This window comes from Bos indicus x Bos taurus, chromosome 5, assembly GCF_003369695.1.
Source record: "Bos indicus x Bos taurus breed Angus x Brahman F1 hybrid chromosome 5, Bos_hybrid_MaternalHap_v2.0, whole genome shotgun sequence".
In the NCBI taxonomy this organism is placed as follows: domain Eukaryota; kingdom Metazoa; phylum Chordata; class Mammalia; order Artiodactyla; family Bovidae; genus Bos; species Bos indicus x Bos taurus.
Genome location: NC_040080.1, coordinates 30,691,763 through 30,717,623, shown reverse-complemented (window position 1 = coordinate 30,717,623; position 25,861 = coordinate 30,691,763). Strand labels below are relative to the sequence as shown.

General features: G+C 38.7%; 1 protein-coding gene across 1 annotated transcript in view; it reads right to left on the bottom strand.

Moving 5' to 3' along the window:
- PDE3A (phosphodiesterase 3A) overlaps positions 1-24,928 on the bottom strand; it is a 365,582-nt gene extending 340,654 nt beyond the window's left edge. The window contains exon 1 of the mRNA XM_027541471.1: positions 23,584-24,928. Coding sequence (XP_027397272.1) covers positions 23,584-24,516 — 933 coding nt within the window. The 5' untranslated portion in view covers positions 24,517-24,928. The remainder of the gene's footprint in view (positions 1-23,583) is intronic.
- Positions 24,929-25,861: the final 933 nt, after the last annotated feature.

Sequence of the window (25,861 nt, the reverse complement as noted above, 5' to 3'; positions counted from 1 at the left end):
TTGCCAACAAAGGCCCATATAGTCAAAGATATGGTTTTTCCAGAAGTTATCTAAGGATGTGAAAGTTGGGCCACAAAGAAGGCTGAGCACTGAAGAATTGATGATTTTGAATTGTGGTGCTGGAGAAGCTCTTGAGAGTCCCTTGGACAGCAAGGAGATCAAATCAGTCAATCCTAAAGGAAATCAACCCTGAATATTCATTGGAAGGACTGATGTTGAAGCTGAAGCTCCAATACTTTGGCCACTTGATGCAAAGAGCTGACTCAATGGAAAAGACCCTGATGCTGGGAAAGACTGAAGGCAAATGGAGAAGGGGGTGGCAGAAGATGAGATGGTTAGACAGCATCACTAACTCAATGGACATGGATTTGACAAATTCCATGCGGTAGTAGAGGAATATTAGTCTGGCGTGCTTCAGTCCATGGGGTCGCAAAGAGTCAGGCATGACTTAAAAACTGAACGACAGCAAAGTATTATATAAAGACAAACCATTATAGGCATCTAGAATAACCCAAGAAAAACATCAAAGTGATACTCAACCAGATAATTTTACAAGATTAACTGCCCTAGACCATCTAGACTGTCTCAATTGATAAAATAATATTTAATTAATTATATGATCCAGCATTCACTTGTTTTGAGGATAAGGATCTTGTCTTATTAAAATTTGATCAGGGTTATGACACACTATGACAGCAGAGAGTCTCAGAGGGTTACTCTGAAGCTTCTGTCTGTACTGACTTTTGTCGATCTCTTTCCTTGGTAAGATCAGTACCAAGAGTACAAAGTTGTCTGCCCTCTGAGACTGAAGACCCTATTTATAGTCTAATTGGAAATAGGGTGGCAGCCTTGTGCTGATTGAAATGACTAAGGTTACAACCTCTCTGTGTTTGCAGTTGTAGCCCGGACACAAGAGGCTTCTAAGAAACACATATATACTGAGCAGGAGAACATGTCTAGCAAATCTGATACCAACATTTTTGTGAATGAATGAAACTGGGAGTCTTCAAGCATACAAAACCACATGAGGATGCAAAAATAACACACATAACTGTGTCCAAATCATAGCCATACTTCATCATCCCTTCCTCACTCAGAACCTAAAACAAACAAAAACTGCTCTTTTGATGCTTTTTGTCTCAAAGAACTGACAAGGGATTAATCTCCAAACTACACAAACATTTCCTGCAGCTCAATATCAAAAAACAAATAAACAAACAATCATAAAATGGGCAGAGTATCTAAATAGACATTTCTTCAGAGAAGACATACAGATGGCCAAAAAGCACAAGATGCTCAGCATCACTGATTATTAGAGAAATGCAAACCAAAACTATAATACCAGTCAGAATGGCCAACATCAAAAATTCTACAAACAATAAATGCTGAGGATTGTATGGAGAAAAGGGAACCCTCCTACACTGTTGGCGAGAATGTAAACTAGCACAGTCACTATGGAGAACAGTATGGAGGTTCCTTAAAAAACTGAAAAACAGCTAACATATGATCTCATTTCCGGGCTTATATCCCAAGAAAACCATAATCTGAAAGAATACATGCACCCCAATGTTTATTGCAGCACTGCTTACAATAGTCAAGATGCAATTTAAATGTCCAAACGCCCATCAACAGAAGAATGAATAAGGAAGTTGTGGAACATATATACAATGGAATACTACTCAGCCATTGAAAAAAATGAAATAAGCCATTTGCAGAAACATCGATTGACCTAGGGATTATCATACTAAGTCAGGGAAAAATAAATATCATATAATATCATTTATATGTGGAATATAATTTAAAAAGGATACAAATGAACTTATTTACAAAACAAAAATAGACTTAGAGATCTCAAAATCAAACTTATGGTTACCAAAGCAGCAAAGTGGGGGGAAGTGATAAATTAGGAGGCTGGGATTGACATACACACACTACTATATATATACATACAATAAAAAACTAATAAGGACCTACTGTATAACACAGGGAACACCAGTCAGTAATCTGTAATAACTTATATGAGAAAAGAAATTGAAAAAGAATGGAGATATATATATGTATATATACGTATGTATAACTGATTCACTTTGCTATCTATCTGAAACAAATACAACATTATAAATCAACAATACTCCAATAAAAATTAAAAAAAGAAGAACAGCAGCACAATCTTTCCAGTTTCTCAGATTTATAACATTAAAGACTCTTCATGCTCACTGTTCACACCTGCCACCACCAGTCACTGTCTAATCCTGCCAATTACAGCTCTTCATTTTCTCTTCAACCACCTTTCCTTTCTACCACCACTGTCCTAAGAAATCTTCCAAAAATTAAAATTAAAATATATCAGTAAATAAATAATAAAAAACAATGTCTGTAATCAGCACTTTTACAACAGCCTCTTAAATATCTCCTGTGTCCAGTGTGCACCCAATTGATCGACTACTGAAGCTCCAGTACTTTGGCCACCTGTTGCGAAGAACTGACCCATTAGGAAAGACCCTGATGCTGGGAAAGATTGAAGACAGAAGGAGAAGGGGACGACAGAGGATGAGACGGTTGGATGGCATCACCGACTCGATGGACATGAGTTTGAGCAAACTGCGGGAGTTGATGATGGACAGGGAAGCCTGGCATACTGCAGTCCATGGGGCTGCAAAGAGTCTGACATGACTGAAGAACTGAATTGATCCATTGTTTTTAAAATTATGTTTAATTTGTTCACATTAGTCTCCAGCTAAAACCCTTTCAGTAACTTTGACTGTAGACAAAATAATGTTCATCTTTCCCAGCCTAATTCTGAAGACATTCGTTTTTCCCTCCCTACTCCCAACCTTATCTGTCTTGTCTCTTAAAAAGGTCCCACCACACTCACCTCACCTCCCCCACATAAAGGCTGGGCTATCTGTTCTACGTGTTGTTTCCAGAACATAACATTGCTCCACACCTGGCATTCAGCTCCGAAACAAGCTTTATCCTATTCCTCCCTCCTCCCCTCTGGACATCATGCACACAGGAGAAAGATAGCAAAACATTCTTTTAAAGATCCATTCTTACTTTCTTCTTATTTAGATATATTTCATATTGTACCAAACACCATTAGAGTAAGCTTCCTATTAACATAAACATGTGAAAAAAAGGTTAAACGTAAATCAAAAGGAGAAGTCAGAAAGGAAAGGAAGATAGAATATTACCAGAAATCCATGTGAAGAGGGTGATGGCATTTGAGCAATAAATTTAGCTATGACCTTTCTGGAGGGCAAAGTTCCCAGGACTTTCTGTATTTTAAAGCATCTATCACTTGCCACTGGAACCATTTGTTAATGTAGTATCTTTATTAAAAGCTCAGGAGGGAATGCAAGAGTGAACCCTTCCCCAACCCCCGCTCCCCCACCCCCACCCCATCAGCGTGTTAAGGCATTCTTCAAACATTCTAGGATAAAAAGCACGAACAGTATAAGTTTTCCAAGGGGAATTCTCATAAACCAGAGATCTGCAGTCCCAGTCTAGGGAATAATCATGCTAAAGGTGACTTTCCCACTAGGAACAAGAAGCATTCACCGGTAACTACTGGCTCTCTGCTCTTCCTTACAGGTAAATTCCCCAGTGTAAATTAATCACCTGACATTTGGATTGATGAGTTACAGTTTTATTACTAGTGTGTCTCGGCGATGGATAACCTCGGGTTCTATGGAAAAAGTGCATCTCTGACCTGCAAGGCTGAGATATGGACTCCAGCCAAACACAAACTTCAGTGCCAACACTCTTCCACACTCCCACCCGCCTCTGCCCTGCCAAAGTCCACCAACCCAGACAGTCAGCAGAGAAATGCCTACCCATCTCTGTCACCTTAACTCAACCATCTCAGACAGAAGCAGTTAGGGCTAATCTGCTACTTCTGCTTTAACAAAACAATAAAAAGAAGGTGCAATGCCTGAGTAAAGGTTATTTTGCTCTGTTCAACTAATTCTATCATATTTATCTCTGGTTCTCTGATTCTGTCACATTTATTTCTGGAAACATTTTTTGGAGGGAGTCAAGTGACACCACAGTCTATTTTTTTAGGTCGTTACAGAAACTAGTTTGCTAGTCTCCAACTTATTTCCACAGAAATGGATAGTTCTTCATCTGAGAAAACAAGTTCATAATCCTAGAAGTGGGAGTAATTTGTGAAATATTACACACTGCTTTCTTTTCCTATTCACTTATTTAAACAAGCAAAAGCAAATAGAAATACACAAAGTTCCTCAGCCTTAGATAGGAAATGCAAAGAATAATCAACAAATCCTGACAAGCAAGACTGATATTAATCAATATTATACACAGAGTAACTCAGATGCAGAAAAAGCAAAATACAGAAACAACCTATGTCTGCATATGAGTTATGGATAAAATTTTTAACTACTCTAAAATTAAAGTGCTTATATTTTATTTATGGGCTATGCATAAACTATTACAAAAATCATACTATGTATTAATAAATCCTTTGGTAAACTGAAATCTTTCAAGTTAAAAAAAATTTTATGTTTGTTACTTTAAAAAACAATTATTTTAAAGTTGATTTTTATTTGTTGGTCTAATAATCAGCAAGGTAGGCCCAATACTCTCCTTAAATATGTTTTATAAAGAATTTTTCCTCCCAACTCATTTCCGTGCTGATCTCAACATATCACATTCATGATTAGTTTTGCTGTTGCCTTTAAAATGAAAATAGGTCCCAATACATTATAAAAATTGAAGCACGTTTCAGTACATGTGTATGTATTTCAGCACACCTATATGTATATTTTTTCAAAAAACTGTAACTATCAAGTTACAAAAATCGTGTGTTTGCCAATCTGTAATTTCAGGGATCCATAATGCAAGATAAAATACCAGTTGAACCTCCAATCTTATAAGAAGCTGATGCCTTTCCAGCCACTTGGGTGAAGAACTGGGAATGCAATAGGATTTTACTTCTGAACATGTTTTACCCAGTACTGGAGACCACATTACCATTCATAAAAGCACCTGGAGTTCCTATTTCCATGACTGCAAGTTCACGGACCAGTACTGGGTAAGTGACCCTCGAAGCACTCTGTGAACATATCTGGGGGAAAAGGTCAAATGGTTATGTTTCTTTATATAAAGTTTTGTTTTCCTGACTATAAAATAAGTACCCAGGGTTAAAAACTGAGACAACATTGAAGAGAAAAATATACCAAAATCATCCACGATGCCCTCATCCAAACAAGAACAAACATTTCAACCACTGTCTTTTCAGCTATGCATTTGATAGTTGGAGACGATAGCATGCTGCATCCTCCATTTTATCTCCCGATTTCCCTCTGCATTCATCAGAATGTTTTCCAATGTGATGAAAAGCTCTTCACTTCACAGGCTTGAAATTTCCTTATCTTTTGTGTCTCCCAAGCAGTATGGAAACTATTTCATAACCAGATACTAACCATAGTGTAGGGTTAGCAAACTCTGAAAAGTTACAAGGCAATCAAGCTATCGTAATTTAAATATTTATACAGCACCTATCACTGAAGTGCTCTGTAGGTTGACAAATGGTCTGAGTTAATATGAAAACAAAATAGAAGTATTTCCTCTATAGGAAGGTCTAGAAAATACTGGCAAGATGCCTTCAGATAAAAATGGGATTTGTCAGACTATTGAAAGACTAATAAAATGAGAAAGTCTTGCTTCTTTTTTTTTGTTGTTGTTATATGAAACCTCAGGATATTAAAGCATGTGTTACAAAGATACCTGTTCAAAAGAGACAACACTTAAATGTATTAAAATTTTATTTTATTCACATTTATTTTAAAATTTTAAAAATGTTTATGGAAGAATAAAATTTCAAAACTTTTATCCAGCTAAATATTATAAAACCCAAAAAACTACTGGGTTGGCCAAAAAGTCCATTTGGAGTTTTGTGTAAGATGTTAACAGGAAAAACCCAAAGTTTTTAGCCAATCTGATAATGCTTTATGAAGTGTTTAAGATACTTCACTAGAGTTTCATCATTAGGAGATCTGATGGTTTTCTAAAAAGGGTTAGAATTTGAATGTCCTCTGGAAGGCTAAGATAGAAGATAAAATTGAAAAGAAGAGGAAAAAAGTCAACTCAGAGTATTTTAAAAGCAAGAAATGATGTGTGTGTGTGTGTGTGTGTGTGTGTGTGTGTGTATTCATTCCCTTAGTATTTGCTTTTTAGTCACTAAGTTGTATCCAACTCTTTTGAGACCCCATGGACTGTTGCCCACCAGGCTCCTCTGTCCATGGGATTTCCCAGGCAAGAATACTGGAGTGGGTTGCTGTTTCCTCCTCCAAGGAATCTTCCCAACCCAGGGATCGAACTCTTGTCTCCTGCATTGGCAGGTGAATTCTTTACTGCTAAGCTAACAGAAAGCCCACCGTCTAACACTACCTCCTGATATAATTCCCAATTCTCCCTGAATTAATGCAATAGGGCTTTAATGACTGAGGGTGATTACTAAATGAGTACTGAACTAGCTGTTTTTCATAGATTACAAGCAGGAAGTCCCTGTTATTTGAGAATAATGGTCTCATAGGCAAATGAAAAGAAAAAGGAAGGGCATGACTAGAATTATACCACAAAAATTAAACTAAAAACTCTTAAAAACAAAAAGAAAAAATAACCAGTTTGTTTTCAAAAACAAAATATGGCTTATAATTGTGTCAAAAGCACAAATCAAGTTGCTGATGGTATTATATGACACATGACTGCACAACAGACTCAAAAGAATCATCAGTTATTTTTACAAACATGTTCAAAGACTCTATCAAATTTTAAATATCCTCCCTTCATCCTTTTTCACTCACATGTTTACTTCTGAAGCACCTGTCACCATCTTTGAGAAATTCTTCTCTTCCAGTATTATTAACTAGTCTGACTCTCCAGGCTCTTCATTGGCCAGTAGCTTTGACTGTAATTTAAGTAACTCTCTAATATTCTGATTAACTTCAGAAAACCTGATTTTTATGTTAGACTTCCAAGATTGCTTTTTTGTTTTGGTTTTGATTTTTTTTTAATCAGATGCAAACCTTTAATGACATGGCCCCAATAGATACAAGGAGATACTATTCTGTTCAGGCTTTCCAGTTGGTATTAGTGGTCAAGAAACCACCTGCCAATGCAGGAGATGCAAGAGATGGCAGTTCGATCCCTGGGTTGGGAAGATCCCCTGGAGAAGGAACTGACAACCCACTCAGGTATTCTTGCCTGGAGAATCCCATGGACAGAGATGTCTGGTGGGCTACAGTCCACACGGTCACAGAGTGTCTGATACAACTCTTAACCTAGCACACATGCACCATTCTTGTTCAGCAAGGGGAGGGCGGGGAGGATTTTGACAAGAACCAATGTCTGTTATTTCTATTAACTTAATCTTTACACTAAGAAGTGGGCTGTAGTCTTCCTATGTTAGATAGGATTATTCATGTTCAGAAATTTGAAGGACCTTGTATACATTACAAAGCTTCAGCCTGTCTCTGTCCAGAGCATATGCTCTTTCTACTTAACATTTGTAGGGTGATATATTTTTATTTAAGCTTTGTAATAGCATATAGGAGATAGGTGAGGAAATTCTTTATTCATCCTCACAGAAGAAGAAACTGATCTGCAGAGTATCAGATAACATCTCTGAGATATCTTCAATGGGGAAATCAAAGTGAAAATTTTATGAATGTCATAGGTTAATGGGGCTTCCCAGGTGGTGCAGTGGTAAAAGAATCTACCTGCGTGGAGATGCAAGAGACCTGGGTTAAATCCCTGGGTGGGGAAGATCCCATGGAGAAGGAAGTGGCAACCCACTCCAGTATACTTCCCTGGAAAATTCCATGGACAGACAAGCCTGGCAGACTACAATCCACGGAGCTGCAAAGAGTCAGATACAACTGAGCACACACGCATAGGTTAATAAACTGTAATAATCTGTCTCTGTTCAGTTCAGTTGCTCAGTCATGTCCGATTCGTTGCAACCCCGTGAACTGCAGCACGCCAGGCCTCCCTGTCCCTCACCAACTCCCGGAGTCCACCCAAAATCCATGTCCATTATATCAGTGATGCCATCCAACCATCTCATCCTCTGTTGCCCCCTTTTCCTCCTGCCCTCAACCTTTCCCAGCATCAGGGTCTTTTCAAATGAGTCAGCCTTCTGCATCAGGTGGCCAAAGTATCAAAGCTTCAGCTTCAATATCAGTCCTTCCAATGAACACCCAGGACTGATCTCCTTTAGGATGGACTGGTTGGATCTCCTTGCAGTCCAAGGGACTCTCAAGAGTCTTCTCCAACACCACAGTTCAAAAGCATCAATTCTTCTGCTCTCAGCTTTCTTTATAGTCCAACTCTCACATCCATACATGACCACTGGAAAAACCATAGCCTTGACTAGATGGACCTTTGTTGGCAAAGTAATGTCTCTGCTTTTTAATATGCTATCTAGGTTGGTCATAAATTTCCTTCAAAGGAGCAAGCGTCATGGCTGCAATCACCATCTGCAGTGATTTTGGAGGCCGGAAAAATAAATTCAGCCATTGTTTCCACTGTTTCCCCAAATATTTTCCATGAAGGGATGGAACCAGATGCCATGATCTTAGTTTTCTGAATGTTGAGCTTTAAGCCAACTTTTTCACTCTCCTCTTTCACTTTCATCAAGAGGCTCTTTAGTTCTTCACTTTCTGCCATAAGGGTGGTGTTATCTGCATATCTGAGGTTATTGATATTTCTCCCGGCAATCTTGATTCCAGCTTGTGCTTCTTCCAGCCCAGCGTTTCTCATGATGTACTCTGCATATAAGTTAAATAAGCAGGGTGACAATATATAGCCTTGACGTACTCCTTTTCTTAATTGGAACCAGTCTGTTCCAACTGTTCCAATCTGTTCCAAGTTAGAACATGTCCAGTTCTAACTGTTGCTTCCTGACTTGTATACAGGTTTCTCAAGAGGCAGGTCAGGTGGTCTGGTATTCCCATCTCTTTCAGAATTTTCCACAGTTTATTGTGATCCACACAGTCAAAGGCTTTGGCATAGTCAATAAAGCAGAAATAGATGTTTTTCTGAAACTGTCTTGCTTTTTCAATGATCCAGCAGATGTTGGCAATTTGATCTCTGGTTCCTCTGCCTTTTCTAAAACTAACTTGAACATCTGGAAGTTATGTCTATGTGTATAACCTGTCAATGTGTATATATATATAGATGTATGTGTTTAAATGTTTTCCTCATGATACTCAACCAAGCGCTTTTTAACTGCTTAATCACATTGCAAAAGTCCAAAATTTGTCTAGTTTTATTAAATAAAAGTTTATAGTTCTGTGTTTCTTCACTAAGGTGACCTAAATGCTCTAAAACTCTAGATTTCTGGGCCCCATTCTACACATAATTAAATCAGAGTATCTGGCCTTAGGACCTAGGAATTATCATTTTAATAAGTTTCCCAAATAATTATTCATATTAAAATTCAAGAACTATATCATTTGAGACACATATAGCAGCTTGACTTAGAAAGTGCTAGATAAGGTATAATGGTAAGTAGGTGAGGTCAGGCTATATCCTACAAGATTTTTGAAAGCATCTGAAGGAAGAAGTCTATTTATCTATTAATTAGAGCTTTTTACTATCAGAATTCATAAACAACAGTTTCATTAATCAGTTCAGTTCAGTTGTTCAGTCATGTCCGACTCTGTGTTACCCCATGGATTGCTGTACACCAGGCTTCCCTGTCCGTCACCAACTCCCGGGGCTTGCTCAAACTCATATCCATCAATTTGGTGATGCCATCCAATCATCTCGTCCTCTCTCATCCCATTCTCCTCCTGCCTTCAATCGTTTCCAGCATCAGGGTCTTTTCTAATGAGTCAGTTGTTTGTATCAGGTGGCCAAAGTATTGGAGCTTTGATTAACATAGCATTATAATTACATAAGATTAGCACCAGGGAAAAAGATGGTAAGAATTTAGGTATACTAAAATACTTAGAAGGAAACAAAGAGTCAGTGTGAAATAGAGTGCATGCGTACGTGCTAAGTCACTCAGTTGTGTCCAATTCTTTGAGACCTTATGGACCATAGCCCACTAGGCACCTCTGTTTATGGGATTCTCTAGGTAAGACTACTGGAGTGGGTTGCCATGCCCTCCTCCAGGGGATCTTCCTGGTCCAGGGATCGAACTCACATCTCTTAAGTATCCTGAATTGGCAGGCGGGTTCTTTATACTATCACCACCTAGGAAATAGAGAGTCAGTCTTAAATAAGATATATTTATCTGCTGACCTTTTTCATCAGTCTTGTCACAGAAGAGGTAAAAGTTCACACAAGATTGCCATAACGTTACATTTAAAAGTCAAAGTGATAAATGCACTAAAAACCTAAAAAGTAAGAATCTACATCTTTGAAAGTAATCAGTGTCTGGAACATTTATGAATAGCACTATGACCTCTGAAAAGTGATCAAAGAGTTTTAGGTCTAAAGTTAAGAACAGATCCTGACAATGCATGGCTGGGCAGGAAGTGACACCCTCAGGGTCTCCTCTTTCCAAACCATAGGAGTTCTAGATTTTAGGGGCACATTCCCAGAAGACCGTTCAATCAATGTGTGTGTATATATATATATATATATTTTTTTTTTTAATAGAGGAATTCTTTCAATTTCAATCTAGTCTTCTTTCTGCACAAGCAAAATACTAGCTTCCATTTCTTTCACTCATTTATTATGGGAAGTTTCCACTTCTGAATGCTACTTTGGTTTCTAGATAATTTACTTAATCATTGTTCAGTGATATACTGATCCAACATTCCCAATCGAATTCTCACACTTTTCAATAAGGACTAGTGGCTTACAGAAATTCCACTGAATATATTTAAAAGCTCTTGTCATTCTTTGAAGGAGTGAAGAAGAGCTCATCCCATTATTATTCAAGTAAAAAGAAGGAGAAGTGGACAAAATGAGACCTTAATAGCTGCTATAATTTAGGCCCTGCTTATCTAGCAAAAACAATTTCAATTGTAGCACAAACAAATCATTAAGAGTAAAAACAGACACTATTCAAATGGCTAGCTTCCTGTACCAAAATGAAAATAGAGTAAAAGGTTTTGCTCCTAAATTTCTTATTCTATTTTACATTTGACAAAAATGTCAAATAAATTTAGAAATGGCTTCTTTACCAAAGAATATATCTGGTTTATTTCAAAACATGAATTAATCTGTAACTAAATTCTCAGTTTGTAATTTATGTTTTCAAAGAGAAACAACATTCAGATTTTAAATATATTCAAAGATACCTGAAACTCTCAAAGTTTTCAGTAGAGGTAGCCTTTCTAAAAGATATATGAGACCATTTGACATCCACAAACTAAAAGAAACTTGTTTCTGGAAAAGAAAGTGGGAAATAACTTTTTTTTTTCTAAACTGTATTCCTAGTTCTTTTAAAGGCACAATAATCTACTTAACATACTCAGAAGAGAAATGTCTGCTTTCAGTGAGAGGAGATGACAATATCTCTCTATTAAGAGTTAAAATACAGCAACAAACTATTCTTATTTAACTTAAAACTTCCTTTCTATTCTAACAAGTTCTATTAAAAACTAGATAGACCATCAAATTGATTGGATAAATTAAAACCTGTCATTCTGATGAAACCTTGTGAACTGTTGATTTTTAAATTCCTCTGGACTCTGAAATTATGCTACCAAACTTCTAGATTATTCAGCACAATTGAACTAACACTACAGTTGGATGACATTTGAAAAAAGCTAATTTCACAAAGTCATCCCTGGAAGCAATGTGCTCAAATTATATTTTGTAACTGAGTGCAATTAAAAGATAAAAAGGAGATAGTAGTTACTTTACATGAGACTTTTCAGGAAACACAGCAATTCAGTAAGAACCTCTAACAAGAACATAGACTAACTGTAAAAAGGTATAGCTGAACACCTACCAACACTTTGTAGAAAGCCATGGGAACAAATGTCAAAGTCGATTCTTTCTCAATTAAAGCATTAGTTGTACATGAAAAAGACTTGAACTTTTATTTTTCTGAAAAACATACCCTAACTTCAGATACTGTTCTGAAGTTCATACCACATTGGTCTTGGGGGTGGTTTGGTTATTTTCAGTTGGAAGCAAGCTAAAAATAAGTATCTAGGACTCATGCTGAGTGGGGTTTCCTACCACGAAAGGCACAGGCAAGTTCAGCTCCTTATCTGACACATGCCAGAGAATCTTTGTAAGTTATGTTTTGAATTTTTATTTATGTTTAATTGGATGAAACGTCTTTACAATGTTGTATTGGTTTCTGCCACACAACAATGCAAACCAGACATAACTATACATATATCACCTCCTTCTAGAGCCTCCCTCCCTTCCTCCAACCCACCCTTCTAGGTCATCACAGAGCACCAGGCTGGGCTCCCTGTGTTACATAACAGCTTCTCACCAGTTATCTATTTTACACATGGCAGTGTATCTATGTAGACAACCTTCAGATTGGGAGAAAATAATTGCAAACAAAACAACTGAAAAAGAATTAGATCTCCAAAATACATAAGCAGCTCATACAGTCCAATATCAGAAAAACAAACATCCCAATCAAAAAATGGGCGGAAGACCTAAACAGACATTTTTCCTAAGAGGAATACAGATGGCCAATAAACACATGAAAAGATGCTCAACATCACTCATTATTAGAGAAATGTAAATCAAAACTACAATGAGGAAACCTCACACCAGTCAGAATGGACATCATCAAAAAAAATCTACAATAATAGTAACAATAATACAAAACAGTAAATACTGGAGAGGATGTGGAGAAAAGGGAATCCTCTTGCACTGTTGGTGGGAATGTAAATTGATATAGCCACTATGGAGAACTGTACATACAGATAAACTTTTTATAGTAATAAAAGTATAAATATTTTAAAAATGTAAATTCACAGACAAGTGAATAGGCTACTTTTTTCTACAGAAGTTTACTTCAGTAGGTTTAATCACTAGTTCAGTCTCAGGAGATTGGGGGATAAATATTTCAGAGTAAAATCATTTCTTTCTTCTCCGTCCCTTTATTCCACTAGCTGGTGCAGAGCAAGACACTGGACTGGAATTTTCTTAAAAAAATATTGATGGCTGACACAAGGAAGGGAAGAAGGGTTGATTCCTTTTATAATGAAAATGCTGTGAAATGAGTGTGACTTCTTCAGTTCTTGAGCCTAGAAAGCAGATTTTCGGGGAGCCCAAGCAGCTCAGAGATGTCTCTCTCTGGGAGATTGTTGCGGAGTTAGGTGTTTGCTAACACCCAAACTGGGGGTTGTTTTGTATGACAAGGACTAGCATTGCCTCCTGAAGAGCATTTCCTAAGCAGACCTGTTAACTTCATCCTCTGAAATACTTAGTTTAAAAATAAGAAGCATTTGCTGTCTCTGTGCTCAACCTAGCTTAAAAATGTCCAAAGGAGGCTGACTCCACAGGGGTCACCCCCAAATAAACCATCCCCCCTGCCAAATTTCTATGACTTCAAACTTCCATTAGGTTTACTTAAGTGGATTATATCTGAGGAGCAGGAAACACTTGCCACAGACACAGCATATTCAGTTATTTCAACTTACTTCAGAAGGTGGAAAAATTCTATTAAAATTCTATTAAATTTAAACCACAAGCTTCTTGCATAAAATTATTTTAATATTCTGACAAGGTACAGTGGGGTATGGGGGATAGAAAAGCATTCCTTAAATTTTTAAACACACTCTGAGTGAGAAGAACCTATTTTGTTTAAAAAGAAATGAAATAAAACGCATTGCTTGGAAAAATATTTATACACACACACACACACAGAGGACATTATAAAAAAAGAAGACTGGCCGAAAAAAAAAAATTTACAAGCCCAACCTCTACATTAATTTAAAGTAATTTCAGAATTCGCCAGGGTGAATGACTAGTTATACTAAATACAAACTCAAGTAACAGTTACGATTACTATAGCTTTTTATTATTTAGCTAGTTACTTCAAAGAAAGCTAAATTAACCCAGCTTCACCAGGAGTGAGATTGAGTCCACATTATTTCTTTTTAGATATATGTGCTTCTTTGTATATCATGATTCTATTACCTTTTGTTCTTTTTAGATTATCTCCTAAGTTATAGATGAAAACCTACCTACCTCTGCATTTTTATTCTCTAATGCAAAGACAAATAATGTCTTACTTTAAAAGAGAGAAATTCATAAATTGAAAAACATACAATAACACATACAGATTATAAACCAATATGCACAAAATAAATGCCTATTTAAAAAATAATTCTATACATCTATGTATATAAAGGATCATGCCATATATCAAAAGTTGTCTTCTCATCAATGCTCAATGTAATATTGGAACTATGCCTAGAGTTAATGAATTCACAGAGTTTGAGGAAAGGAGATGGAAAGAAGGTAAAGAGTGTAAGGAGGGCAAAAGGCCTCATTTAATTTTTTTTTTCAATCTTATGGCGGTTCCATAGATCACCAGCAGTTAGACCAGCGACCTAACCCCTTCAGTGAAGGCTCAGAGTCTTAACCACCGGACTGCCAGGGAAGTCCCAGGATGCTGGGACTTTTAAAGTTTGCCTTTTTCATCTGTACATTTTTCTAGGTTCATGCAGTTTGAAATCACTCAGAGCTTCAAAAGCCACCTAATCTCAATTTCTAGTTTAGAAATTACACATTATCAAAATTCTAGTCCTTTGTAGACACAAAATAGAAGCATTTTCCTTTTGTATATCTATGAGAGTGGTGTTTACATAAGCAATAGCAAGGAGTCATCAGCCTTTTATAGACACTGCTAGAATTTTCATCCATTACAGCTACTAGCAGGTTTGTCACTTAAGTTTCCTAAGTTACCAAGATAACAACATGCATTATAAACATAAGCACTTTCATTTCTAAAGAGACATTAGATAACCCAATAACAGACTAATCACCATGGCTGGTCACGTGTTCACACTATATCCATAAGCCATCCCTGTTAACGAAGCACACTTTGAAAGGCAAATTCATAATTAGCTGGTAACACTGATTCTGTGTTATACATCAAGTTAACAAAACGGTTCCTCATTAAGGACTCTGTTAAACTCTCCCTCCAACTAAAATCAACATATTTTAAAATACGTGCAATAATGTCAAAGGAGGAAAATCAGACTGACTTGCCAACTATTAGAGCATCAAGATTATATACAAATGTGAACAGTTGTATATTAAGTGCTATCATAAAATCTACATGGATTTTCCATTATAATGGAAGAGGTAACATTAGTATTCAAGTACTTCAGCTCTTTAAAAATGTTCCAAAGATTAACCATCAGCCACATGTGTCTATCAAGTACTTGAAATGTAGCTACACCAGACTGAGATGGGCTGTAAGTGGAAAACATACACCACAAAATCAGACTTCAGCACAAAAAAACCAGAAAGCAAAATATCTTGATTTATACGTTGATTTTATGTTAGCATGATATAATGAATTAAATTAAACAGTATTATCATGGATTTCACCTAGTTGGTTTTTATTTTATTTTTTTACTTTTTTATGAGGCTACTAGAAAACATGAAATTCAGTAATTTGCTCCTGTTATATTTCCACTGGACAGCGCTTATCTATAATGTTTACAGGACTGTTTTCATCAAAGCCACTGGGTGACACTGTTTCTCCATTAAATTGATGCAAGTAAAACAATTTCCTGGCAGAGGAAAAAGTCTTGCACATACCCAGGCATGCACACATGTATGCACACACATAAACACACACAACAGACATCATGTGCTCCTTACAATTATCCATATTCTTAGGATGAAAAAACATGAATACACCTAAGTACTTTTATTATCATCTTAGCAGGACTTGAAATACTTAAAATCTATAATAATCATCACATTCCTCAAGAATAAATGACAGCTCTAATCAAATCAAATAAGCAGAAGTTGTTTAGTTTGTGACTTTTCCCAAACAGCTTTCCATCTTCTAAATGGTAATGTTTCTCGTGACTGCCTCTAAAAAACTTACATCCTATTTACTTACATTTTAATGGATTCCCACAGAAACCATGAAAAATAATTTAGATGAACAAAAAACCACCAGCTGTTTTGCTAACAAAGAAATGCTTTACCGATGTGCAGATTCCTTTCCACCTTGAAGTTGAAATCCTGAACATTTTTAAATCGATTCACTACAAACTAAAATGAAAACAAAAATCAATATTTAAACCACCATCATGCACTCTTCTTTGATGAGATAAAGATCCCACAAAGTAGGACTTTGCAATGCAATTGATATTCATTTCTGGGACAAAGTCTTGAATAATACAGTCTAAAGGCTGCCTGGTAGATGACCAGAAAACTCACCTTTGTAAGGGCGCCAGAGTTTTGTGTTATCTGTACATTCAATGGGTTTTATTCAATCTTCTAATCCTGAATGAGAATTTAGAGTTGGATTCCAGTGTAAAATCACAAGTGATTAGTAGGTTTAAAATGATCTTCCTAACTCTTTTTCCACTGTTTCCCAGCAGCAGATTCAACTCCAAAGAGAACTGGATAAAAGTCAACATTTTACCTCAGGTTGCTACATACTTTTAGCTGATTCTCCCTCAGTTTCCTTTTCTCTAAAATCAGACTTTTTCTAGTCTCCTAACTACAGCCTGCATGGAATTAAGCATTTTAAGATCTCGCTGCAACAAGTTCCTTAAACCACAGACTACACCTCAGGATAGGAAAGCCACCACTGTGTTAGCTTGAGGTGTGTGTAACGTGTCCCAAATCTTGTATTATCTTCATTTCAGAAGTCCTATTAATGTATACTAAATTACTTTCCACTTCAAAGAAACAATTCTCCCTTGCCTTCAAAACCTAAACCTGCTCAAAACCTAAAACAATTATGTTTAACCCTTATGCATTGAGGACCTTCTGAAAATCTATGAAAACATAAAATTTTTTCCCAGAAAAATGAAAGGATGAACTTTTGCATGAAATTTCAGAGATGAGATGAAGGGTTCTGGCTCTAGATTTAAAATCTGCTCTAAGCTATTATATGCACTGCTTCAGTGATTACCTAAGAGGTTATTTCCATACTTTACTGGGATTTCTCCCTTTCTTTTTTTTTTTTTCTAATTTTATTTTATTTTTAAACTTTACATAATTGTATTAGTTTTGCCAAATATCAAAATGAATCCGCCACAGGTATACATGTGTTCCCCATCCTGAACCCTCCTCCCTCCTCCCTCCCCATACCATCCCCCTGGGCCGTCCCAGTGCACTAGCCCCAAGCATCCAGTATCGTGCATCGAACCTGGACTGGCAACTCGTTTCTTACATGATATTTTACATGTTTCAATGCCATTCTCCCAAATCTTCCCACCCTCTCCCTCTCCCACAGAGTCCATAAGACTGTTCTATACATCAGTGTCTCTTTTGCTGTCTCATACACAGGGTTATTGTTACCATCTTTCTAAATTCCATATATATGCGTTAGTATACTGTATTTATGTTTTTCCTTCTGGCATACTTCACTCTGTATAATAGGCTCCAGTTTCATCCACCTCATTAGAACTGATTCAATAGCCAGGACATGGAAGCAACCTAGATGTCCATCAGCAGATGAATGGATAAGAAAGCTATGGTACATATACACAATGGAGTATTACTCAGCCATTAAAGATTTCTCCCTTTCTTATGTTGATATCTCATTATCCTAACTAGGCTCTAAGCTCTGAAGAGCCAAGGTGCTACATTGTACCTGTATAGAATTTGTAGGCTTTTTAGTACAAGGCTTATTAATGCACAGATAAAATATGTTGACTTGACATTTTATAGGTTCACTGACCAAACACTTTAAGGAATAACATCAGCTAAGGATAGCATCTTCTTCTAAAATAGCAGACATTTTGGGAGAACACATACGGCCAACTAAGATTTTCAGCAATCAGTATCTGACAAATGTTTCTCTGAACTATGACTTCTGCACATCTTTTGAAGACTTTTTTCCCCCAGAAATCAAACCTGTGTATTTTATGGTGACAATCGTGTAAGTGTACATTCTCAAGTACAACACTGAGATAATTCCCTAGGATAGCCTTACAGAAAACATAAACAAAAAACTTCTTTAAAAAAATACTACCAACAGTAAAAGTATATACTGTGAGGTAATTCCTACAAGCATTTAAATTTCTATGTAAAGGAACTATGTAAAGGAACATTAGTTCCATTTGACTATTAAGAGCTCAGCTTTAAGTGCAAGAATATGGAGGTGTCTCTGAATCTCCTGGTTTATTCTTACTTATTTGATAGAGCTTCCTTGAAAATAGGAATGTATTAATAGAAAATAAACACAAATTGAGTTTTCAATTTAATACACTTGAAGCTTCTTTTAATATCACACCCAGAAGAGGAAAGGGAGGTAGAGACTCCATGGAATAGAAGACACATGACCAATGAAAGGCTTACCAGGTGGCGCTAGTGGTAAAGAACCCGCCTACCAACGTAGGAGACTTGAGAAACACACAGGTTCAATCCCTGGGACGGGAAGACTCCCTAGAGAAGGTAATGGCAACCCACTTCAATATTCTTGCCTGGAGAAACCCCTGTACAGAGGAGCCTGGCAGGCTACAGTCCATGGGGTCGCAAAGAGTCAGACACGACTGAAGCAACTCAGCACACATGCACACACATGGCCAATGAAAACAATTCACCAGAAACGTGTAGGATTGTGTCTAATTTCACAAAGCTCAAGAAACTTGCCCTATGCAAAAAAAGGTTTTCTGAAAAATCCAACTCCTCCCCCTATACCCTAAATAAACTCACTCTTTTACTAAGATTAAATAACCCAAGTTTTCAATGAAGTGTACATAGGCTACTGGGCTGTTACTGGCACAAATCATATTAATCAAAAATCTTAAAATATAATATACATGCAGATTTCTAATTTTGAGGTTCACAAACATCCTACTGCAACATAATAAATGAGAATTTATTGAAAAAGGATGTGAAATTAAATTTGGTGAAGACTTTTATTCACCTAGAGTCCTGAAGAGATTCTTCTCAGAGCTGTATTTCCTAACAGAGTACAGCAAATTCACACAAATGTCACTACAGATATAATGAATGTTTTTTCATGCCAGTGTCACTCACCCTTGCCTGCCTGAACCCCCTCCCCCCTAGACTTTTCAAAATGTATTTCATACACAGAGTCACTGTTCTGGTTGTTTATTTAATTAACATGACAGCCCAGCATACACAGCATTTCTTTCAGTTCTACAGTTTTAACTTTTTTACACTTTAGACTCAATACAGAAAGAGTGAAATTACTGTTTGCCTCCTTCCAACCTCTGTAAATTTATATAGATTCACTGACTATTTCTGTCAGTTAAAACACTTTTTTCAGTATGCTTTAAATATCTATATTCACAAAGTAAAATCACAATTTTGTCCCTACACACCAAAAAATTTTCTGCCCTCACCTTTCCCAAGGGATGAGAATATCTTGTTTTTCCTTTTTAGGGTTTTTAGAAGTTGGCCTTAATTAATTTTAATTCTGTCAGCAGGTCATAAATAATCAATATTGTTCTTTGTATTGCCATATGCCAAGTTATACTCCTGAAACGTGATTGAAGCTACAATTGGATTAAAAAGGCAAGATTGTTTCTGAAATTTATTAAATTTGAGAAATATGTTCTGTTATCCTGAAATGTATTTAGGAGTTTAAAGAACAATTAATTCTATGTTTTCAGAAGAAATACTTTTGTATTTTAAAAATACACAGTAAATGCAAGAAAGTTGTACTTTTTACCAAAGATGTAAGAAGGCCTACCATTGAAAACTACACCTACTACTGTATCCTATTCTTTTTGCTTTGCTGTTTCTGTTTTTGGCTTTTTTTGCTTGAAAATATCTTTCTTTGATATCAGTAATGAAAAACTTGATTCTACTTTTGATAACCAACCACTAGACTCTTACAAAAAAAATTGCATTCCTAAAAAGTCTGTTAAAGATCTTTTTTGCTAATATGTTTAATTAACAGCCTTAAGGCCCTATGTGTGCAAAAATATTTTGATTTTTAATCTCACAAAATGAAGTATACAGCTGTACATTTCTGACTGAGAGTGTACCCACCACAAAGAATTTTGTCATGAAGTGGTACAAAAGTATTAATGGTGAGGTGAGAGGCATACAGCTTGTGTTTATTTTATGTGAAACCGTAGGCAAAGATATTAAATCCTTCTTAACATGTAACTAAAATAAAATTGCATTGGTTTGATTTCTTTCAAAAATCAATGTGTAAGGTGGTCCCAGTAATTAGAGGGAAAGAGCCAGCCGATTGTGTTGAGTATCAAGAAAAGAGACACCCTTTCAAATACAATATTCAAGTGTTAAAAGTGCTGAATTAAAATTTTATGTTGAAAAACAACATTTAGTAATCATGCATAATTTCTAATAATTCCAGAAATTCTAAGGACCTTAGTGTTTGGAAGACAGGGTGATACTTGCTAAGGGATATAAACATCCACTTAAGAAAGATACATACACCTTAATGGAATCATCTGCTTTATTAACCAAAAAAGTAGTCTGACTCACTGATCTACAAAATCTTGAACCTACTGGGCCAGTAGGAGTAAGTTAAAAGCCATGCAAATGTTACCAACTCCGTTCTTTCCTGAGAGCCTACTCCTTCATTCGCATCTCACAGATACACCCAGTGTCCCATTAATTTTGAGACTGAAGACTAGATCGATCTTTTTTCTTTGGCTGAAGCTGTATTTATGATCAATGCTGCAAAACTCAGTTCTGTATGTAATAGCTGATCTATTGTCTTCATGATGGTTCAGGAAGGGGAAAAGGAAAGCAGGGAGGGAGGGAACTCTGTCATTTGGTTTACCTTATGACAATTTTATCATCTATTCTCCTTGACCTTTCAGAATTGAGTCATTGCCGAGAGATAGCTCTTCAGCTAGTGGCTGCTATCATTCACACGGAGAAGAAAAGGTTGGAATTCTCTCACCTTTAAACCTCACAATGAGCAAAGTCCAAATGAAATTCTCCAGAGGACTCTGCCAGCTTCTCTGTGTTTTATGTTCTTACACCTCTACTTAAAATCCACTTGTTGCCTGAGGATTGTCTTAAAGAGTAGACATTCTTTCAGAAAAGAACTCCTAATCAGGTAGCATTCAGGGCAGTGTTATATATGTGTTTTATAATTATTTTGATTCTTGATTTCATAAAGCATGCGGATGACAGTGGTACACTTTGCACCCTTAATCAGAAGTTTGTTTCCTTGTGATAAAACAGATAAGCCATTTACTATATAGCTCCTGAACTTTTCACACAGTTAGGCTAACGTATGAGATATTGCCCTGTCTTATAAGATCCTAGTGCATTGTCAGTTCCCACCCACCCCCCACAATTATGCTCAGCAACAACTTTAAAGGATCATATATAAAAACTAGCCTTAAGTAACACGCACACACTTACCCATGCCCTCATTAAAAATTCAAGTAAATAAATTTCTGCTAAATGTCACCTTGCTTTCCCATCAACCATAAGAGATAGTCTCTCATTTTAGAAGAGATGGCAACCAAAGAAACTGATCAAAATATATTATGAATATACATGATCGATCGTATTCATCTGCAAAACATGTGAAAATTCAATGCTCAGTAATTTTCTTAGAAGTCTGCAGGCTATTCAAATCATCCATTTGTCAGTTCAAACCAGAGAAAACCAGTAAAAATCTATGGGTTAATTAACACTGCTGGTTAATTCCCCTAAACACCTTCTCATCTTAAATCCACCCTTAACTCAAATGTTAATAAGAAATTTCAGAAATCGAATTTCAGAGGTTAAATGATATGAATTTGGAGTCAAGTTATTTATGCTTAACTCACAGATTTGCCTTAGAAATTAAGTTTCAATTTTGCAATGATCAGGTCACATTTCCCTGTAAGTTAAAGAAAAGTGTACTTGAAATACATTTAAACTAGCAGTGTTTTCATTTAAAAGATGTTCTATCAGTGACTTTAAAAAGAAATTAAAATGTGTTTTCCTCCAATTGGCTTATAGGGAGCTTACTTTATTCTGGTGATGCCCAGATTTCTACCAAAACTAAGGATCAGTCAGTGGCCTGTTTTTAACTTCACCCTTAGAGTAAGCTAAACCCAAGAAATATTTGCTTTATCTAAACGGAAAGCTAAATAAGTACATTTATTTTAAAATAAACACAGAGACTACAATGTTGTCATCCATTCTGCTAAATAATGTCAAACAACCACATTCTGTGTAATTAACTCCATTTGAGAAACAAACTAGTCATCACACCATATGGTGACTGCTATTTCTTAGAAATACCCAAATGATTATCCACAGAATAACCTAAAGAGAAAAAGCTTACTGTCTTAGGGTATTCTCACTCCCTAAAGTTGTCCTCATAGTACCACAGGTAGGCATAAACTTAAATGAGAAAAGTGTAAATTTCCACTTGCTATACTTAACCAGCTCTCTACCACTTCCACCCCCAAGTGTCAAATCAGTTTGAAGTAGAGAGGTGAACGCTGAAGTTTCCTCAGATACAATCTGCTTTTAAAATAGGAGTTTGTTCTTTTACACCCCTTATAGCAACTGTATTCCATGATCTCAAAACAGTGATAATAAGGAAATAAGTCCCCCCAGTTCACTAAACATTATCTGGGATAACCTTACTCATAATTCTAGATTCCTCCTCCTCCTCTCTGAAAGATTTATATTACCAGCAATTTAGAAATATTTTCCTGAATTATTATTTCCTGTATAAATCCACTTGAATCGCTAAATATTCACTAAGTATGTAGATACGCAAGAGAAATTTTTTCAAGTTGACACTAACAGCGCAGTCCACGATTCTGACAAATTCTGAAGTTCAACGTATTGCTCCCCAAATTGAAGTTTATGGTTTTAATACAAAACACATCAGCATGGAATAATGTATGTCCCCAAATTACATTTTAAAAAGTAAACTGGACACCACCAAACGCAGCCTCTTCAAGTAAAACATACTGCAAAACCAGAGTATATCAGCACCTCACCTTCAAGCATTCCTTGCTTTAACTCTAGAATATTTTTATTGACTTCCATAAATGTTTACCTGTCTTCTCAGAAGAAAGAAATTTTATGAAAAGAAACAGAAAGAAATTCTATAAAAAGAAACAGAAATCTGGCAAAATCCTCGTTTTCAAATCACCCTTTAAAAAAAAAAACTTAATTCGAATATTTCTGCTAAAGGAGGAAAACATGAGAGCACTTAAAAGTATAGACAAGTCATCCGCCAGGTGTAGCACATCTAAAAAGTTGGCTCAGCTGTGGTAGACCCTGCAAAGACCATCTAGTTTTATTACTTATTCGTGTTCCTGTTGTTCAGGTTATAAAATATTGTGCGAGAGGGCGAGAAAAACTCGCTGGTTTCCAAGTCTGAAGTTAGGGCACTTTGCTGGGCTGTCTCCTTCTGTTCCCAGCGCTCCAATTCCCTCCAATTTGCGGCGGATCCCAAAAGCTTTCAAGTTTTCCCGAGAGGCGCGTGAGAGGGGGGCTGCAGGTCCTTACCTGTTCCCTGGGGATGCAGGGCAGGGAGGTCCTCCGATGGGACTTGCTGCTGCAGCCGGACATCTCGGCGGACACCACGGAGCTGGACCGCCTCCTCCTCTTAAACACCGGAATCTCTTCCTTGGTCCCAGCGATCAGCTGGGACCCGAAATGCTCCCTCGGAGCCGCCCCCGAGTACTGCGGCAAGATCTGCTCCACGTACCTGGCGAGGAGGATCCCCACCACGCCGGCCAAGTACGCCAGGTAAGGTCTCCAGGCAACCTTGAACCTCTCTAAGGAAATGAGGGCCACGGTCCTGACCGCGCTAGTCAAGGCGATCATGAGGACGCCCAGCCTCAGCCTCAGCACCAGCCATGTCGCGGCAGCCAAGCAGCTGAGCACCACCCCCGCGGCGGGGAGCGAGAGTAAGTGATCCTCCCCGACGCCCAGCCCAATCTGGACGAGCGCTTCCCCCCCGCAGCAGACTGCCAGCAGCGCGACGGCCAGAGGCAGGCGCACCCCGGCGCGCAGGAGGTACAAGCCCATCCAGAAGAAGGCACACAGGAGACTGAAGAGCAGCGCTGAGGGCTGCAGCCAGGGGCCGAGAGGCGCGCCGCCCCCGGGAGCACCTCCCCGAGGCCCCGGGAAGACGCCCCCTTCTGCTGCCGGGGCTGCTTCCTCCTCCTCCGTCGCCTCCTCTTTACTCCGCTCCAGGTCACAGCCGATCTCCCCACGGACCAGCCTCACCAGCAGCGCCAGCAGAAAGGACAGGGAGCCCGCGCACAGCGCCGAGGAAAGTTTCCGCGAGCGCCGGAGCGGCCGCAGCACCCGGGCGCCCCAGCAGCCTCGGCAGCCCACGTCCCGGGGCGATGCGGGGCCGGCCGCTGGGGCCGGCCTGGCCTCCCAGTGGCCCGGCGTGGCTCCGACTCGGGCGGCCTCGCCCGGCACAGCCATGGTGCGCCCTCTTCGCGGAGTCCCCGAGGGCCCCCCCGACGCCCCCACCCCGCCACACACACACACACACACAGGCGCGCGCTCACGCCCGCTCTTCTCGCAATCCCACCCTCGGAATCCCTCCTGCTCCCAGGCCCGCGAGCACTGAAAGTTTCAGCTTTCGAATAACTCCTGGAGAAGGCTAGATGCTCCAAAGAGACGCCTTCCAGTGAAAAGCTAGCACAGGCAGAAGCGATCAGACTTCCTCTTTTTCTCTCTTGGAAAAGCTTTGCAGCATTCTCCGCTCCACCCCCACCCCCGTCTTCGGTCCTCCGGGGTCTCTCCCGACTTCAGGATTTTAAAGATCGCCCTAGGCGTCCGGCGTGCGGGGGTCGCAGCTGGAGCCGGGGACGCGGGGCGAGCTCGCAGCCATCCTGGGTGCTGCTGCACGCTAGGGGCCCGCAGCCGACGGAGGTCCCCCTTCCTCTCCTTAATGCAGCTCTTTCTCTATCACTCTTTCTTTCTCCTCGGCCGATCCTCCCCGACCCGGCCCCAGGAAGCGAACCGCCATTCCCTGGGGCAGAAAGCACAGCCTTTCCTGCGTCTGTCGGTCCAGTTCATGGCAAAAGGTGGTGAAAACGGAAAAGGGGCTGAGAAATAACCAAGAAGTTGCTAAGTCCCGTCGGAGAGACACCCAGTTGGAGAGACGAGCGGCTGCCGCAAGGGAAGGGAGGGAGGGCGAGCGAGCTGGAGAGGAAGGGAGGGTGGGAGGGAACGGAGGGCGAGAAAGGAGAAGGAGATTTACAGTTTTTTTTTTTTTTTCCTTCTTTTTGGTGCGGGGTTGATGGTGATTTGCAGTTTTGCAGAAGGGAGGAGAGTGGAGACGACTGATTAAAACTGTATAAAAAAGCAGGCAGCTGGAGTGATCTGCAATCCCGCTTGCTTTCTTTAAGGCAACTCCCTAGGAAAGCGTTCCCAGCCCTGCTCCCGCCCCTCCCCGGAGGAGGCGCTCTTCTTAGCTCGAGCTTCTTTCCCCGGAGCCGAGCCGGGCTGCTCTGCCAGCATCCTAGGGAAGGAGTGGCTCAGACCCGTCCACCGCCGGACTCTCAGCCCCCGGGGTCCAGGGTCTCAGGCTGGCCCTCACACAGGGCTGCCCAGGACGTTGGAGTGAAAAAAGGATGGTGCTTGGATACTTATCTCTAGAGGGGAGTCCGCAGACTTCCCACTGTCCTGAAAAATGACAGCCACATCTACTGTCTGGGTGATTCAAAGATGCTTATAGACTCAAGTCAGGTCCAACAGCAAATCAATGTCAGGGGGCATTGTAAGGCCTTGACTGCTCCTGCTGGAAGGTCTGTTTCGACAG